At 39.3% G+C, this 18,643-nt stretch overlaps 2 protein-coding genes across 3 annotated transcripts; both read left to right on the top strand.

Moving 5' to 3' along the window:
• Positions 1–2,560: 2,560 nt before the first annotated feature.
• hhatla (hedgehog acyltransferase like, a) lies at positions 2,561–11,239 on the top strand. Of its 2 annotated transcripts, XM_080467738.1 has the most exons (13): positions 2,580–2,763; positions 3,729–3,856; positions 5,125–5,192; positions 5,303–5,416; positions 6,620–6,640; positions 6,881–7,075; positions 7,336–7,545; positions 8,130–8,301; positions 8,891–9,035; positions 9,158–9,193; positions 9,284–9,485; positions 9,865–10,006; positions 10,116–11,239. In XM_080467738.1, the coding sequence occupies exons 2-13, from the start codon at positions 3,751–3,753 to the stop codon at positions 10,256–10,258; spliced, it is 1,554 nt and encodes a 517-aa protein (XP_080323864.1). In that variant the 5' UTR covers positions 2,580–2,763; positions 3,729–3,750; the 3' UTR covers positions 10,259–11,239. The 2 variants fall into 2 exon arrangements, with proteins under 2 accessions (XP_080323865.1, XP_080323864.1); XM_080467739.1 differs by lacking the exon at positions 6,620–6,640 and having other exon boundaries at positions 2,561–2,763; positions 10,116–11,238.
• A 1,796-nt stretch (positions 11,240–13,035) lies between these two features.
• Positions 13,036–17,002, top strand: LOC308112278 (kelch-like protein 40a). Its single transcript, XM_080467684.1, has 6 exons — positions 13,036–14,309; positions 14,408–14,568; positions 14,820–14,927; positions 15,379–15,564; positions 15,770–15,919; positions 16,535–17,002. Exons 1-6 carry the CDS (start codon positions 13,188–13,190, stop codon positions 16,644–16,646), a joined length of 1,839 nt encoding a protein of 612 aa, XP_080323810.1. The 5' UTR covers positions 13,036–13,187; the 3' UTR covers positions 16,647–17,002.
• Positions 17,003–18,643: the final 1,641 nt, after the last annotated feature.

The raw sequence follows: 18,643 nt of genomic DNA, 5'->3' as shown, positions 1-18,643 counted from the left end.
GCTGTAATTTAGATATGATGATGGTAAAGGAAATCATTAACCACATAGTAATACCCTTTACATATATTTGTAACCAATCACTTCTCAACGGTATTTTTCCATCTAAAATGAAAAAGGCAAAAGTAATCCCTGTTTACAGAAGTGGTAACAGGCATCTTTTCTCTAATTATAGACCCATTTTCCTGCTTCCACAATTTTCAAAAATTTTTGTAAAACTGTTTGTAACCTGACTTGATAATTTTCTTGAAAAATGTAACCTGCTGAGTGACAATCAGTACGGCTTTCGATCAAACAGATCCACTCTGATGGCAGCCTTGGCTCTTGCTGAGGATATTGCAACAGCAATAGGCCACAGAGAATATACGGTGGGTGTCTTCATTGACTTAAGCAAAGCTTTTGACACAATACACCACACACTACTGTTAAAAAAGCTTCAGAGGTATGGTGTCAGGGTACTAATTACACTTGGCTGGAAAGCTACATCAGCAATAGGAACCAGTATGTGCACATTAATGTCGACTCCAATAAAGAGATCATCACACATGGAGTTCCACAAGGCTCTATATTGGAGCCCAAATGATTTATTATGTATATAAACGATGTATGTAATATAATGGAAAAAGATAGTTGTATATTATATGCAGATGATACCAGTTTCTATTGCTCCGGAAAAGACCTGCATATGCTCATAGACACTGTAGAAAAAGAGCTCACAGTATTAAAAAGCTGGTTTGATAATAACAAACTTTCAATGAACTTGACAAAGACTAAACGTGGATTTTTGGATCCATGGATATTTGGAAACAGGGATACTAACAGTCAAAGCAATTTTATAATTAACAGTGTACAAATTCAACAAGTGCAGGAAAATCAATTCTTAGGAATCACTTTTGATGAAAAGCTCAACTGGAAGCCACATATAAATATTCTGAAGACAAAATTAGCTCAAAATATCGGCATTATGTGCAAAATCAGATTGCTAATAAATAAAGATTCACTCAATTTAATATATAACTCCCTCATTCTTCCCTATATGAACTATGGGGTGGAATTATGGGGAAATAATTATAAATCAAACATTGAACCAATTTTTTTACTGCAGAAAAAGGCTATTTGAATCATAAATCAAATGGATTATTATGCTCCAACAAATCCTCTCTTTGCCATATCCAAGACACTAAAAATACACAACATTGTCAACCTTAATACACAAGCTCTTATGTATAAGGCGCATCATCATAACCTTCCACCTCATATCCAGAAACCCTCAAAATATTTAAAAGGCGATTAAAGCTCACCACTCTTGAAAAATATTGAGCTCAGAATGGACAAGATTAAAAGCAACTATGTTCCCTTAGAGGACAGTTTTCCTTCTATAATTTTGGAATGGCAAAGAAAATGCAAGTTTTTGTTGTTGTTTTGGTTTCTGTCACACCAGTTACAGAAGCTTTATGTTTATTATGTACAGGGGTTGGCAATATAAGTTAAACTTCACCCTAAACCCTTCAGTCTTTCTCTGTTTGTTTTCCCTTTCTTTTTATTGTTGCATTTTCTGTTGCTGCATTTTGTATTTGGTTGAGCGAATAAACTTTTACTACTACTACTACAACAACAAATCTCAACTCAAAAGTAATATTTAAAATGTAAACTTTTCTGTACTCTTTTTCTGTTGTTCAACATTACTGTGTGGCTGACATTAGATTCAGGTGTTGAGTGATGCCAGCAAACCATTCAACTGCAGTGTTAAGCCCTGTTAGTGAGTGACTGCCTTAATGATTAATGAATAAACAATTTCAAAAGTGTCTTTTATTAGGATTCAAACAGTTACATTTATTATGGTCGTTAATCACCTATTTCAATTAATGATATAAAAACAATGGCGATACGACACCTTCTTTATGTCATATTGGGATATTACACTATTAATTAAAAACTTATAGAGTCTTCCATAGATTAAAGAAATATGGCAGGTCATTCATTGGGGTTAAGATGGCTTCTCGTGAAGCACAGTGCTGAGTGGGTGGCTTTTTGCCAAATGGTATATTTGTCATTGTCACTTTGTGTGTGTGTGTGTGTGTGTGTGTGTGTGTGTGTGTGTGTGTGTGTGTGTGTGTGTGTGTGTGTGTGTGTGTGTGTGTGTGTGTGTGTGTGTGTGTGTGTGTGTGTGTGTGTGTGTGTGTGTGTAAGCATGTTTCCTAGAAATCCTTTAAATGTGGAATAAACAGGCTTTTCAACAGTTTAAGATGTATTGCCAAATAAAACAATCTTGGTTCTTATGGCCTGTGTTGATATCACAGTACACAGATGGATTTACTGTTATTTGCAGGGGTGTGTCCTGTTTTCTTTTGTACACTGCATGTGTATGTACAGCCCATTCATATCATACGTAGTATTCATTTTGTTATTGTATCTTAAACTGTGCTGCACTGCTGGTGTTGTTATATATGATCCAAGTGTTCATTTAACGCAGTGTGTTTTTGCGCGCTGTGTGCTCGGTGCGGACCACCCCTCACTGCGGTGCTCGAGGATAAATATATCCCCCTCCTCCCCCTCCTCCTCCGCCCCCTCCTCCTTTCGTTGAGTCCGCAACATCCTGACTGGCCGAGGCTGTTGTGAACGCAGGCAGCGGCGAGCCCCTTCAAGACGGATGAATTAGCCGGCCACCCCGCTTTCCTTTCCCATTTCTTTTTGCTTTGTTTTATTTTGAGGATCCGGGCTGTAATCGCTGCTGCCGCCGTCTTGACAGTGCGAGGCTCATACAAGGTTGGTGAAAACAGGTGTTTTGTAATACTGGAATTGTAAGTAAGTCGGAAAAACAATCTGCGCAAAAGCCCCTGTGCTTTCTGTTCACGGAGCAAGTGAAGCTGGATTTGTATGCAGGACGCTTTGCTGGGGTCCCACAGAGCCATGGTTACATCTTGGCACTTTATAGACCAACTCCTTTAACTTCAGCTGGAAGTGCGCCACATCAACATGACACACACACACACACACACACACACACACACACACACACACACACACACACACACACACACACACACACACACACACACACACACACACACACACACACCACCGGGTGCAGGTGTCTTGGTAACATTCTGTCTGATTTCTTCTTTACATGCACCATTCTTGACAATTCCAGCCAGGGCTAATTATTGTGCGCCTCTCAGATCACATAGCACTGCAGCTGCCCTGCTGCACAGCACACCAACTGCACGAGCTATAATAGGAAGGAGAGGTAAGGTTGCGCAGCTGACGGTGCTGATTCCAGAGAGCCAGAGCTCTGCAGTCCTATTTAAGTCACTGGCCTGTGGATCTTTAGAGCTTATTGGTAAAATGTCAGCGACTTAAAACACCGTGGTCTGCATTGAACATAAAGAACATATAATAAATAACATTAAATATCACTGTAGCTTTATTGTCCTTTTCGATGCACTTTTCTCAATATCTTATCATTCCTAGTGGACCCCTACACACTAAACAAGGGATGTCTAAGACCAGACCACCAAAATCTATTAGACATATCTTAAATGTAACATTCACCTTCAAATGTGTCCATAATTATGAACACTCAAACTTCGATATTTAACTTAACGGATCTTACAGGACATGCAGACTTTTGTTTATGAATTTGAGTCCATCTATTTTTATTCTGTGTATTCAGGCTGGTTGAATTCAGTCAGGTCTAACGTCGTGTGGCTTATTCATTTTCCACCCGTTAGGCTTCCAGTGCACAGATTCACCATGGGGATCAAGGCTGCCCTCCCCAGATATGAGCTGTATCTCTACACAGCCGTACTCGGCCTGGCCTTGATATGGGCAGGCAGTTGGATATTTGAAGCGTCAAGTGGTGAGTGGACAACATGTCCAGAGATATCCAACGAACATACACATGTAACTCCATAAAAACACAATACTGTACTAGTTTATTGAATCCATATTTGCTGAAATGTGAATCCTATCATGTCAAACCTAAATTGAGAAAAAGTCACACTTCTGGTGGCATTAGTCTCAAAATTGTTGCTGACGTGAATTTATTAATAAATATTGCTTATAAAAGGACGAACTTCAACACTAAAGGTGCTCCAATTACCTTAGGCCAGTGAAGAGACAAAATGATTCAGTAGATAAGAAAGAGACCATGTTCCCTGCGGGATTTATGAAGAATTTATTAATATGAAGAGAATTTAAAGGTGCTCCACTTACTTTCTAATTATTGTGATGAAGGAGATACAATCACCTCACTAACATATCTTTAGTCTCTAAAAAAAGAATTTAAAAAAAGTATATCTTCAGATATATATTACTTTAAGTTGTTACCTCATATGCTAATTAGAACAGGCTGAGTGTGAGCTGGTGACTGGTACTGCGTGTCGCAGTCTGCAGTGTCAGACTGAGGAGGCCACAGTCCCGCTGTCAGTCCAGCTCATTCTCTTTCCTTTGAAATGTTCATTTATGGCTGTGGATGTTTCAAAGGCTCCAGTCTATAGTGGCAATATATCCTGGTAATAGAAGTCTGGCTGTGTTCCCAGAAGTAAGAGGCTTTCCCTGACTGACCCTCACATTTTTATATCCTTTTTCGTGGCCATTAGTGTAATCAGGAAACGCTGGAGGAGCTGCTGTAGCAGCAAACGCCAATCACATTTGTTACTGTGCTCTGAACGTCTCAACACTACTCTGTTTTATACTTGCATATTATAAAAATTAGTATTTTTGTAGTTTCTTAGTATTTTGCTGATGATCAGGTTTAACGGTAAACTGATCCCATACATTGAGAGTGTAATCACACAAAAGTAGATAGCAGCCTTTGAAAACAATTAAAGCACCACAATGAGTGCATTATGTAATATCTTGTTATCAAATGAGCCCTCACACCCAGATTTAATGGTGCAAATAATCCAACAATTAGACCAAAACCATTCCAACTGTAAACCGACCTGTTGGTCCTGTTCTCAGAGGATTTTAAGGATGCTCTAAAAAAAAAAGAGTAAAAGGACACAAATCAGCTTCACAATGCTTGTGTTAGATATTCTATAACATAAAAGATTCAAAGTGAAATTTGTATTATCGAGGAAAAACACGTCATCATGTTTTAATTGTACTTTTTAATTTTTCCAGAACATGCAAACAGGAAGGCCTTCAAAGAAAGTGTAAAACCAGGATGGCATTACTTTGGCAGAAAAATGGTGAGTTCCTCATAGATTGTCCTCATGATATAATCTTACTCAGAGATGTAGCAAAGCCATAAATAAGTGATTGCCATACATCAGTGACGCTTTTTTTTTTCCTGCTACAGGATGTTGCGGACTTCGAATGGGCGATGTGGTTCTCTACATTCCGCAACCATATCCTTTTTGCTCTCATTGGTCATGTCATCTTTGCCAAGATTTTTACCATTGTAGCGCCAAAGGTGCGTGTGTGAGAGAGAGAGAGAGAGAGAGAGAGAGAGAGAGAGAGGATGCATGGTGAACTGAGTTTTATTGGGAGTCATACAGATATAACTGCATGTCTTCTGTTTGTAAAATAGTCGCAAAAAAAGTAAGGAACATTGTGTTTGGTAGATCATTTATTTTTTTTCCTCTAAATGTTCAAGTTTCGGACAATCAGGGAAATTATTCCCAGCACCAGAAGTTCCAAACAAGAGTCAATATGAAAAGCAGAATAGGTTGTTGGGCACTCTCAGGGAAGATTTGCCTTTTTTAAATTTTTTTATTTGTGCAACCCACAATTCTGTTGTTCTTTACAATTCACATAATTCTAAAAAGAAATATTCAGTTTTGACAACAAAACGGTACACATTTTTGCGACAAAGAAAAAAATCTACAAATAATGAAATTCCTTGCTTTTTGCGCCGTTTATTTGACTCTATAGACGTTTGACACATGTATTGTTGATATCAGCGATGGGTGACTATGATCATTGTGGGGGCCACAAAAATATCATCCTCACTACCAAAGGGCCAAATTGGGATCTAATAAACTAATTCTTTTACTCAAATTTCCATTAGCATTATGCATGTGTATGTCTTACCTTGAAATCAGAAGTAATCAGGTCATTTGGAGTCATCTCAGTTGATAACTGGTTCAAATGTCCTTAAATGACCATCATCCCACCATTACATGCGAGACAGATAATCTTATAGTTGTTGGAAATTGACTCGCGGGCTGCATCTGGGGGGCCACCAGATGACCAATGTCTGATTTTGATCTATTTATGTGTGTCTGTGTGTAGCACTTGTGAATAGAAACAGGCATTTCTTGAAGGGTTCACATCAGATTTCTTTTAGTATGCGATACAAACACATTAAATGCCGCTGTTCTGTTGTGACAGCATGTTGTGTTTTGATCGACATCGAAGGATCGGAACATATCGGCAATGTTTTGCTGATATGAATGGTTTTGAATTCTGTTTAATGAAATGAAGTTATCATATATAAACATACAGTTAACCTATATCTCAAGGTGTAACTGAGAATGCATGAGCATGAACTAGATTATGCTACATTGAGATTTGGTCTGCTGAGTGATTGTTTTTTGTGAAAATGTTGACATATTTAAAACAGTTCTTTATGTTTTAAACATGTTTTCTGTCTTGTTTCATGCTTACAATGAAGATTGGTATAGATGGATGTAAGGTAACATTAATAAACTCAGATTTTTTTTTCTAACTTACTTTCATCATGTGTTTCATTGTACTGCTAAATCAACAGTTGTTTCTTTTTTCTTCATGATCTACTCATTCCATCCTTAAACTATGTAGTGTTGCACATATAACACTAAAACCACTCTTCATGTATGTGTTGCAATACATCTTGAATAATGAAATGAACAAAAGCTAATGTGACACTGATGCTGGCCTTCTTTTTTCCCCACAGCACAGATCCTTGATCTTTGGCGTTTATGGCGGTTTGGCAGTCTTGGTCACGATGGGCTGGACCTACATGGCGTTACTTCTGTCTCACTGCATCATCCTCTACAGCGTCGCTCTGGCCAAAAAGAAATGGTTGTGCTTTGCAGCTGGCCTGGGTACGCTTGCTTCTATCAAGCTGGAGCCATATAACTCCTGGCAGGTGAGTGGGCGGCTCCAGCTTTGGTTTCATAAACAGTGAATGCTTGATGGCCAGATTTTCAATGAGCTGTAGGAATGTAATCAGATATCTACCTTGTTTCCTGTGATCATTACAGACTATGTACAGTCAGTGGATAATGTGTTGTTTACATTGTAGATATTTTATTAACATACACAAAACAGTTTTAGCACAATAAAGTAATACATTTTACACTGGTAATGTGTCAGGCTCAGGATAATTTTCACTAATTCTGATTGCAGGAAGCCTTAGTGACTGGTTCCTTTGACCTACAAGACATCTTATTCTATGGAGGATGTGGCTTTACGATCATGCGCTGCATGAGTTTCGGTCTCGAAAACTGTGAGAAGAAGGACGGCAACTACACGTTTTCTGACCTGCTGAGATACAATTTCTACCTCCCGTTCTTCTTCTTTGGACCTATCATGACCTTCGATCTATATCATGCACAGGTGAGGTCTAAAGAGTGTGAAACCAAGTGTGAAAAAAATCCAACCATGTAAAAAATAAAAGTGAGCAGCTTCTTACTGAGACATTAATCCCACCTACCTATGGGGAAGTCATATTTGAAGCTCATAGTCTTAATTTGAATAACTGTAAATTCTAATAATTGGATGTACCTGCATCCATGTTGTAAATTAGTATTTCCTATCCTGGATTCTGAGATAATTGTTATTAGTTTATCAAAATTATATGTGCACGTGCATAAACATACAATTCGACTCTTTCTAGAATCTGAAGCAAATCTTGGAAACTTCCCATTGATTTAATTCTGAAGGTTCCTGCTCTTGCAAACATGTGAAAATAAGTGCTTTAAGACAATATAATTAGCCTTCAGAAAAAGAAAAAAAAAAAGGTTGGAAACAAGGTCTTTATATAATTTTAATCATCAATTTTGGGCCTAATCATGTCTAATTTCCACATGAAACACATTGTTATGACCAAAAACAGTTCTAATGAAATATTATTTCCACTAATGTATGAAATGCTGAGGTCGTCATAATGAGTCATAATGATGAAAACTTTCATGTCACAGGCAAACAACACTCAGCTGACCCGCAAAGAGCGAGAAATGTGGAACATCACCACCAAAGCCTTGTTGCAACTCACCATCATTCTTGTCGTGGATGTCTTCTTCCACTATCTCTACATCTTGACAATCCCAAGTGACATGAAGCTGGTGACCAAGCTTTCAGACTGGTGTCTAGGTAAGTGAAGGCAAATTTGACTTCTTCATTTAGTTTTGTGTGTTTATACGAGTGGCAGCATTTCTGGACACAATTACATCGAACTACAGAGAAATTGATTCAGGATTGGAATCTGCTTCAGGCATGTCATTAGTTGTATATGTTTGAATAAGAACGTGAAGATTACTCAGAATCGGTCTAATTTCAGTGTCTTCAATGTTTGAAGGGTCCATAACAGGGGGAGACTTATGAGGGCGGCAAAGAATGTATCATTGAGGGCCAAATTGTGACAAAAGAGATCTTCAGGGACTCATAAGAGAGAGCGGCTTGATTGATTAAAAAAGAGTAAATATATGTATTTATGTTTAACCAGCACACATGCACTGTAATTTAATGAAACTTCAGTTGCTAGTTGACTCAAATGTGTTTATCCTACCAATACATGTGAAACCAGTTCATTGTGTTTGAAAATGGGCTCGGGTTCCACAACATATAGGGAAGGGAGTCACACGTGGCCTCCGGGCCACCAGTTGATCATATCTCGTCGACAAAGAAAATACTTACCAGCAGCTACAATAACCACGGCTTTCTGCTTTCTTGTGCTCTGCAGCTGGATTGGCTTACTCCAACCTGGTGTATGACTGGGTGAAAGCTGCTGTGATGTTTGGCGTCATTAACACCGTGGCCACATTGGACCACCTGGACCCTCCTCAGCCTCCCAAATGCATCACCATGCTCTACGTCTTTGCTGAGACGTATGTATGACGACCACAATTTAAGCTCAATGCATCACAGTTTATAGTTTCATGTTTTCTCATTGTTAAGCCCCTATAGCTGTATGCGATTGTTTACAACAAACCCTTTCTGTCTCCTTTAGGCACTTTGACAGAGGCATCAATGACTGGCTGTGCAAGTGAGCATTTGGACTTTAATACAGAAGCTCCGAATGGGAGAAAATGATCTCGATCTTTCATTGTGCTAAATCTGAATTGAAAATTTGCAGGTACGTGTATGACTACATCGGCGAGGATCACACTAAAATCTTCAAAGAACTTTTGGCAACCATCTGCACTTTCATCGTCACCACCTTGTGGCTGGGCCCCTGTGAACTGGTTTATCTCTGGTCCTTTTTCAACTGCTTCGGCCTCAACTTTGAGTTGTGGGTGGCCAAGTTCTTCTCCCTTCCGCCATTTTCGACCATTGAGGTGAGAATTATTAGTTGCTCACATTTTTTTATATTCATTTCTGAAGATTCATAGTGATCCTCTTCAAGATCTGCTTTGAATAATGTGTTTTTCTAACGTTTTGTATTAATTATCTCAAATATAACAGTAAATATGTCAAAGTCTTTCAATAAATGAAGTAAATACCCAATAGATTTCACCCATCTAACACTAAAAGTGCTATATAATATTAGTACAATGTAAATTAAATTCCCACATCTCTCTTGTCTGAGTTGCCTCTATTTAAAGAAAGAGGGATAAAGAAGTGTACCTTCTCTCTATTGAATCTTGCACACATATTATTATATAGAGTAATCTTGTCAAAGTTTCTTGAATGTGCCTCTATGTTTTCTCCCTCCAGGGTGCTATGGGTGAAGCCATGTCACGCAGGATCCGTGGTGTGTTCAACGCTGCCAACTTCTGGGCCATTGTCCTCTACAATGTTCTTGCCCTGAACAGCTTGGAGTTTGCCAAGATGGTGGCCAGGAGACTGATATTCAAAGGTGAGTTGGAAGGAAAATAAATTATTATAGCATTTACAAAAGAGGTACACTTCTCTATTCCTTCATCCCTCCCCCCTCTTCTCACCCTGCTCTTGTCTTTGTTCTTTAGGCTTTCCTCTGTCCAGCCTCTCTGTGTTACTTGTGACCTACTGTGGTGTGCAGCTGGTGAAGGAGAGGGAGCGACAACAAGCCCTTCTGGAGGACCCTGAGCCAATAAAGCCAGTCGACGATGGCAAGCAGAAAGCAGAGTAATGAGCTAGAGAAACAGAGTTTCACAGGCGTCACGTTCAACAGGCTCTCACGTGGTTCCTTCCTCCGCCTTGAGAGCTGTAACAGAACCTGACTGTAACAGCCGGTCAACTCATATCACGTCCACGGAAGCAAAGTAATGTTTTGAACTGTGAAATATCCTTAAGTGCACTTGCTGTAGATAATCGCCACATCCTTTGGCACAAACTCACCGATGGTGCATTTTGTATTTGTACAAACATGTGAACAAAAGATTGTTTAACATATATTTAGCTTGCCAAAAGAATGATGATGCTATACCTAACAGTAGCTATAGGAATATACGTGATTGTAAAGGTACAAAAACTTTGTTTTGAAGTGTTTGTATCCTTGTTCAATTTTACATTTTCTCAAATTTGGACATTCTTTATTATTGAATTTTTTTTTATTTTAATTAATTTTAGTAAGACTGTCTTAAGTTTACCAAAAATCACCAATCTTCACAATTTCTAATCATACCGAAAGCGTTACTGTTGCCGGGGTACTACAAATGGAGTGCAATAAAGAAAACAAACAAAGGGTGCTGTGGAGATGTTCCACATAGCTTGCAGCTGATTGTCATGTACTATATTTGCTGAAATGTTACTAAGCAAAAATATCAATGTGATCTCTGTTATTGTTGAATTATTTGAAGGCAGTTCAGTCACTGTATAGAGAGCCTTTCCTCACCATCATTGGGAGATTATTGTAGCTGGGGGTATTGTACCATATCTTTTTTCTACCCTCACTCACAGGGGGGGGATCAGTTTACAATGAAAGGCAACAGGCCCAGCGGGGAACATGGAGTTTCATCCTGCCTGTCATCAAAATCTGCTGTGTGTTCTCTAAGCATGGGGCAGGCACAAAACTCCTCACAGACTGTAATGTATTTTCCCTTGAAATTTGTTCATTTCAAATGTTTGACTTGGAATAAAGTTTTGACTCATCCAGGAGTGACACACCAGCAGTGAGTTTGTTTTGTTGTAATGAATACTAGATGGAAGCAGAGCTTGTTTGGATTAATGAACGGTGCTGCTTCTAATCTAGACTATGGAACCATCTGCCACGAATCACCAGGCAGGCCTCCAATCTAGCTTTCTTTTAAAAGATTAACTCTGCGATCCAACATCTTCCCCTCGGCTTTTTACATGGTGTGATATGCTGTGTATTTCCTCGCAGGTATTTTTGTGTTGTTATTTACTTTGTGTACAGATTCTTCCAAAAATTTTTTTTGATAAGACTGAAAAGTTGAGTCGCCATGTCAGTTGTGGCGTCACGGTAAACTGCAACAGGTTTGAGAGTCTGAAATTACAGCCGGTTGGATGATAAGCCTTTAAAATGTACACAATTTAGTTTTTCCTCAATGTGTGTGTGTGTGTGTGTGTGTGTGTGTGTGTGTGTGTGTGTGTGTGTGTGTGTGTGTGTGTGTGTGTGTGTGTGTGTGTGTGTGTGTGTGTGTGTGTGTGTGCGTGTGTGTGTGTGTGTGAGCAGCTGAAGCAAGCTGCTGCCTCGAGTTATTTTTGTTATGGTTTTGGTTGTGAATGTCTCTACACTGGTATATTTCTATGAATGTTTGTTGTATATGCTTTTGGATCGTATGTGATCCGCGTGTGTTGTGTAGTAAATTTATGAAATGTCTGGTCACCATAAAGCATAATTGTCACTATTGTGGCAACTAATGGGGATCCTAAAGAGCAATCGAGTTGTTGTTTTTCTTTAAGAAAAAAATAGATATCATTGTTTGAAAAATTCTATATTCAGCACATTATTATCTCTTATTTCTTATCTATTACTGGAAGGTATAAATGTGGAAAAAAAATCTAATTAGGAGACCTCACCAGAAAAGCAAAAGCTACTTGTTTGATAGTATAAACCTGAAATTTTGCTAAAATCTCAAAAAATTACTGATTATATTATCATATGAGAAAAACATTTGCAGCTTTATACTCCGAATGCCCAATGTAACTGTTCTGACTTCTGCTCTGACTCCTAGTTTCCACCAGCAGATGTCAGTCTTGTTTATCACTTCGGATGTGTAAAGTTATGAACAATGATCACACACATACAACACAAGCAGTATTAAATTATCTTCTTTAGTGCATTTGCAAAGAATGATGAAAACATCTTCACTTGATTTTTGATAATTTCCTAAAGTTGATACATAATTTATTCTGAAACTTGTTTATTATGATAATCTCAATTGTTTTGACTGTATGATAACAATTTGTATTGCAACGTCCATTTAAGTTTTTATTTTTTTCAAGTGTGGCTTTTTTCCTTCTTTTTATTTTAAGTGAGACCATCTTTGGGGATTATAATGGAGGGACAAATAACTTTATGGAAGAAGTAACTATCCATAACCAGAACACAAGTTGTAAGTGTATCCTCACAAATATTTATGGAAGTTGATAATAAACATTACTTAAAGTGTTGGTGAGTTTTCCTAGAACCTGCCTTGGCCAGGTAACAGAAGAAATTTATTATATAACATGTTGGCTCTTCTGAAATACCGTTATCTTTGCAAAGTTTGTAGCTCCACTGATAACATGGTATTATGAACTGATCTGTAACAGGGTAGGGGACATATTCAAGTTCAAAAATAAAGTCAATATTGCAACAGTGGCTTGTGTGATATCACGGTGATCAGTCTCAGCAAACCTGTGTGGTGAGTTGTTCTGCTGGATTTAACAGTCCCCATCATGGATTCCTCAGCTTTGTGACGATCTTGCCTATAAATACCCCTGACTCAGGCCATGCCTGACAGCCACAGACAGCTGCTCTCACCAGACAACCAACCAGTGAAGAGTGCCCACAGCAATCTGAGCCATCCCGTGAAACGCTGGCAGTCCAGCTCTCTAGCTCGTAGTAAGAAGGGAACCCACGAAACCCAACCAGCACAAGACACCAGAACAAAATGGCTGCCATGACTATAGATCCAGAAGAGCAGCCTCGGATGTACCAGCAGACCCTGCTTCAGGATGGACTGTGCGACCTTTTGGAGAATGACAAGTTTGTGGACTGTGTCCTCAAAATCCAGGACAAGGAGTTTCCCTGCCATCGCTTGGTGTTGGCAGCCAGCAGCCCTTTCTTCAAAGCCATGTTCCTGTCTGACCTGGAGGAAAGCAAAAAGAGGCAGATTGTCCTCAAAGATGTGGAGCCTGGCATCATGGGGATGATCCTGCGTTACTTGTACACATCTGACATTAATCTGACAGAGCAGAATGTCCAGGATATATTCATGGTTGCAAACATGTACCAGATCCCTTCTATCTTCTCTGTATGTGTGTCCTATCTGAAAGAAAAGCTGGTGCTGGGCAACTGCCTGGCCATCTTCAGGCTAGGGTTGCTCCTTGATTGCCCCAGGCTCGTTCTGGTTGCTAAAGAGTTCATTTGTGAGCGCTACCACGTTGTTGTCAGAGATCAGGACTTTCTCCAGCTCGGCCCCAGTGAACTTGCTATGATCATCACCTCAGACTCACTGAACGTTGAAAGGGAGGAGCTGGTGTTTGAATCCCTGATGGAGTGGGTAAGGCATGATGAGACAAACAGGGCCAAGGACCTGCCAGAGCTGCTGCACTGTATTCGTTTCAGACTTATACCTCCGGAGTACTTCAAAGACAAAGTGGAGCGCCATCAGTACATTCGGTTTAGCCAGGAGCTGAAGAAGGAGCTGGATCTGGTCAAGGACGCTCACAAAGGCCGGCTCCCCAAACCAAAGAAACCAGGGCGTGACAGGGCCAAAGGGGAAGAAGGGGAGGAGGAGGAGGAAGATGAGGAAGAGGGATACCTACCTGGCATTCTCAACAACAATCCTCGATTTGGGATGTTTGAGACGGACCTGATACTCATGATCAGTAATACAGGGACTGTCGCCTATGAGCCAATAGGAAATGAGTGCTTTGTGGTGTCAGAATCCACAGAAATCCCGAAAAACCACAGCAGCCTGGTGACGTCGCAGAACCAGGTGTTTGTAGTTGGAGGCCTTCTGTACAATGAAGACAACAAAGACGAGCCATTCAGCTCTTACTTCCTGCAGGTAATTTTGCCATCGGGAAGCGTGTCAGTAGCTCTTCAAAAACTGAAAACCAAGTTTACAGACTGATTTATGACCAGTTTAATTTTTTTTATCCATAGTTTGACCCAGTAAGCTCAGAGTGGTTAGGGATGCCTTCTCAGCCCAACCCTCGCTGTTTGTTCGGGCTGACAGAAGCCGGAAACTCCATCTTTGTTGTTGGTGGAAAGGAACTGAAGGAAGGAGAGCATGTGCTGGACTCAGTCATGATCTATGATAGACAGTAAGATTCTTTTTCTTCATTTAACATTTACCCAATGTCCATATTCTTGTTTTTAACCATTAAAACCTCCAGATCACCAATTAAGTGTTTTAGTTTTCATGTTGAATGACAGTCAAACCTTTTCTCAAACTGTCCTGTTAAACTGAATTATTGCCCCTCAGTATCATCGCTGCTTGGATCTAAACATCCATTCACGTTTATCATCAAGAGTTTGTCCGTTTCTGATGATAAACCATTTTCTTTGCACACAGGTCATTCAAATGGGGAGAGTCCGACCCTCTGCCTTATGTAGTGTACAGCCATGGAACTGTATCACACAAAGGTCTTGTCTACGTGATTGGAGGAAAGTCTGAAAGCAAGTAAGTGGTTGGTATGCGATAAACTCATATTTCACCATTTGATTACACAACAAGGTTGCTTTTTTCAGCCATCTGCTGCATTGTTTGACTTACCTTACCTTACCGAACACCAGTATTGTGCTCCAGTTCACTATGTATGTTTGGGTTTTTTTCTTTTTGGGGGGGCCAGATGTCACTTAAAGATAAAATCAAATCCACAAATGACACCTTAAAACTAATAGTAATGGTCAATGTATATGTTTCAAACACAAAACAATACATATAAGTGTTGAAAAGCATTAAAAAGTACAATTATAATTGCAATAATTTGTGTGTGTGTGTGCGTGTGTGTGTGTGTGTGTGTGTGTGTGTGTGTGTGTGTGTGTGTGTGTGTGTGTGTGTGTGTGTGTGTGTGTGTGTGTGTGTGTGTGTGTGTGTGTGTGTGTGTGTGTGTGTGTGTGTGTGTGTACAGAAAATGTATGAGAAGAGTCTGCGTCTACGACCCCACTAAGTTTGAGTGGAAGGACCTGGCTCCTCTGAACACAGCCCGCTCTCTGTTTGGCATCACCGTCCACAATGACCAAATCTACGTGGTGACAGGAGTCACAGACTCAGGCCTCACCAACTCTGTGGAGGTGTATGACATTGCCACCAACAAGTGAGATCGCTGTTAATTTTTTTATATGACTCACTTTATGTTCTTGTTATGAGCTGAAACATCTGTCCACAGTAGTGAAATGACTCACTGAGTGTGAACAGCACATCATTAGATCATAAAACGCTACTCGTTGTACTGACGTGGGGATCACGCCATTTCTTCCCTTTGTGTGTGTGTGTGTGTGTGTGTGTGTGTGTGTGTGTAGGTGGTCTAAGTTCACAGAGTTTCCTCAGGAGCGCAGTTCTCTCAACCTGATCTCAATGGGGGGATTTCTGTACGCTGTGGGGGGCTTTGCCATGGTGCCCACTGAAACCAGCGAGGAGCCCGTACCTACAGAGATGACCGACATCTGGAGGTACATCGCACACTTACACACAATAGGTGATTTCATTTGCTTGAATAAGAAACAAAAACAAAAACATTTGGCTCCTCAATTTTGAAAAATATTGATGTCTTGGGCCTATAAAGGAACGGCAGTGTAAAATCACAATTTAATTGATCTGTTAAAAGCACAAATGTCTCAGAAATGTGTGACTCAGTATGAAACTAACTTCTGTCTAAAATATGCAGAAAACTAACAAGCCTGAACTTATGTCAGAAATGGAAATACTCATGAAGGCTTTGTCCAATATACTTACAGTTTATGTCTCCAAATTTATTTGATCTTTTTCATCTTTAAAGGGTTCTCTGTTTGCACCACTGTCATATTATTATCATTATATAAAACTAGAAAATGGAACAAAAGATTAAAACAGGAAGAAATTGAACCATTGTTGTCAAAATCCTTTTTCATGTCAAATCAGAACGCAATGCTCTATTTTATAAACAAAACACACCACACTGTCGTATTTGAAATGACCATAATCAGGCACTCCCTTTCATACAACAAGACATGTATTTAGATTTTCTTTTTTTTAACCTTCAGGGATTTTGAGGGTACCCAGAGCTAATGGATGTATATTTCCAACAGATATGATGAAGTGGAGAAGAGTTGGAATGGGATTCTGCGTGAGATCAGCTATGCCGAGGGAGCCACAGTTCTTCCAGTGCGTCTCAACACTCTGCGTTTCACCAAGTTGTAGCTGAAGTTCATTCGCCAAGTGATTAATAATGTCACATTGTCATTAAAGTAAGTGACTGAGAAGATATTACACCCAGCTTTATGAAGAATTCAAAATGTTTTGGTATGACAGCTGTATTTAGTTTCTGTTAAATAGAAAGAAAATTGTCACGTAATCAGCATCACAATGTTCTATTTCATATTTCACAGCAGGGGGAGACAAATGCATGTTAAGTCAAAGTAAAGATTAAAGAAACGAAGACATTTATTTTAAAAAAAGACCTCTGCTTTGTACCTCTATTTTGTTATATTATTTCATGTGGTTATTACCTGCAATGTTGTATTAAAAAACTAATAAAGATCATGGATGTTCATTTTACTTATGGTCATGTGCCTCGTAGTTTTAACAGAAACTTTACTGGAGCCGTACTCACAGTGCAAATGGCTTTTATTTGTCTTCATTTGACATGTTGTTTAATAACATCTTAACATCTCACTACAGTACAACACGTTTACATGGCAACACATATGAGACACTTTGTCAATTTCATGTTGACATTATGCAAATACCACGAGAGAGGAACGTAGCCTTGAATGTAAACATAGGTTTCCAGTTGACACCTGAGCACTAAACATATCACCATAAAGCATATAATAAAATATGTCTGTATTCATATTTACAGCCTAACATTATATACAGCAGGAGCAGTGTGTGACTTTGCAGTCTGAGGTACGTTTCATTAGTCTGACTTCAGTTTCGGTTTCACACACACTGGCACAACAACAGCGAAAACAGAACTGAAGACAAAATTCCAACATGATCCACGTGAACGTCACACTGTTGCACACATAAACGCACCAACGGCTGCCTTCATAACAATGTTTGAAAACAGTGTTCTTCGTCGATCATGATTCAGTCAGTGTCCACACAGCACTTTGAGTTTGATGCCAAAATGTGTGTGTGGACATGAAACCAAAGATAATGACGAGACACAAGTAAAGTTTATCGGGATAAATATTCAACAAGAGCTTTCTATTTGGACTAAACAACATGGAAACGTCCTCATTTTTTAGGTTATCTTGCTATGTCCATCTCCATCTTTTGGCAAAACTGTTGTTTTGATCCGTTTCTGACATGAGAAGGAAAGTTTACACATCGACGTAAGAAATTTGATGAAAAGTCCCTACAGATTTCTCTCGCCTCGAAAAAAATCTCAGATGAAAATTGTTGGCACTGAAAACCATGAATATTTAGAGGCTATTTATTATCTCCTATAAATTTAGGTGTCCTGGCCTGTTCACGAATAACTGGGAAGTGGGAGAGTTCTAACAGATGTTGATGTCACTGACCATATCAGCTTTTTTGACACCCACATGAGAAACAGTATTTCTAAATGATACAATGCATCCTGTAATAATAACCCATTCTATCATAGTTGAGATGAAAAATCTGAATTTAATAGCGTAGCCGATAAAGCTTAGCCACCTACAAAAAACAGCAGTGATTGTGGAGTGTGTCTGTCATATTGACCAAACAATAATAATTTAATTTGTGCTTTAATATAATTAGGTGATAACAGCATTCTTTGTCTTTTTTTGCGGATTGTTTTGCTGTTTCTTGTTGTCATGTGAATGCTCCCAAAGTGGGACTTTCCCAACTGTTCCTAGCTGCATGAATGCACAATTTCATTCAGGACGTCGCAGCTTGTATCTCAGTTAAAGCAGATGTCAGGGAAATTTGGGAAATGTAGTTATATTCATCCAAACAAGTCTATTTTATCTACATCTAACCAAACCAGGCTGGTACCTAAACCTACCATTAAAACATTATTTTCTATATCTTTCAAGAGCTCCTTTGTAAGGTCACCACACTAGACTATGTAATCCCTCTCTGATGCAGCCTGAGCTATTCAGGGTTAAGGGCCTTGCTCATGGAGCCACAGTGGGCCTCAAACCAGTGAATGTCTAGTCACAACGTCACTTCCCGGGTCCTCAGGCCACAACAATCATGAATACAAT

The sequence above is a fragment of the Lipophrys pholis genome (genome assembly GCF_963383615.2).
Source record: "Lipophrys pholis genome assembly, chromosome: 1".
NCBI classification, from domain to species: domain Eukaryota; kingdom Metazoa; phylum Chordata; class Actinopteri; order Blenniiformes; family Blenniidae; genus Lipophrys; species Lipophrys pholis.
The sequence above is the reverse complement of the archived record's forward strand: the minus strand, read 5'-3'. Positions and strand labels throughout refer to the sequence as shown.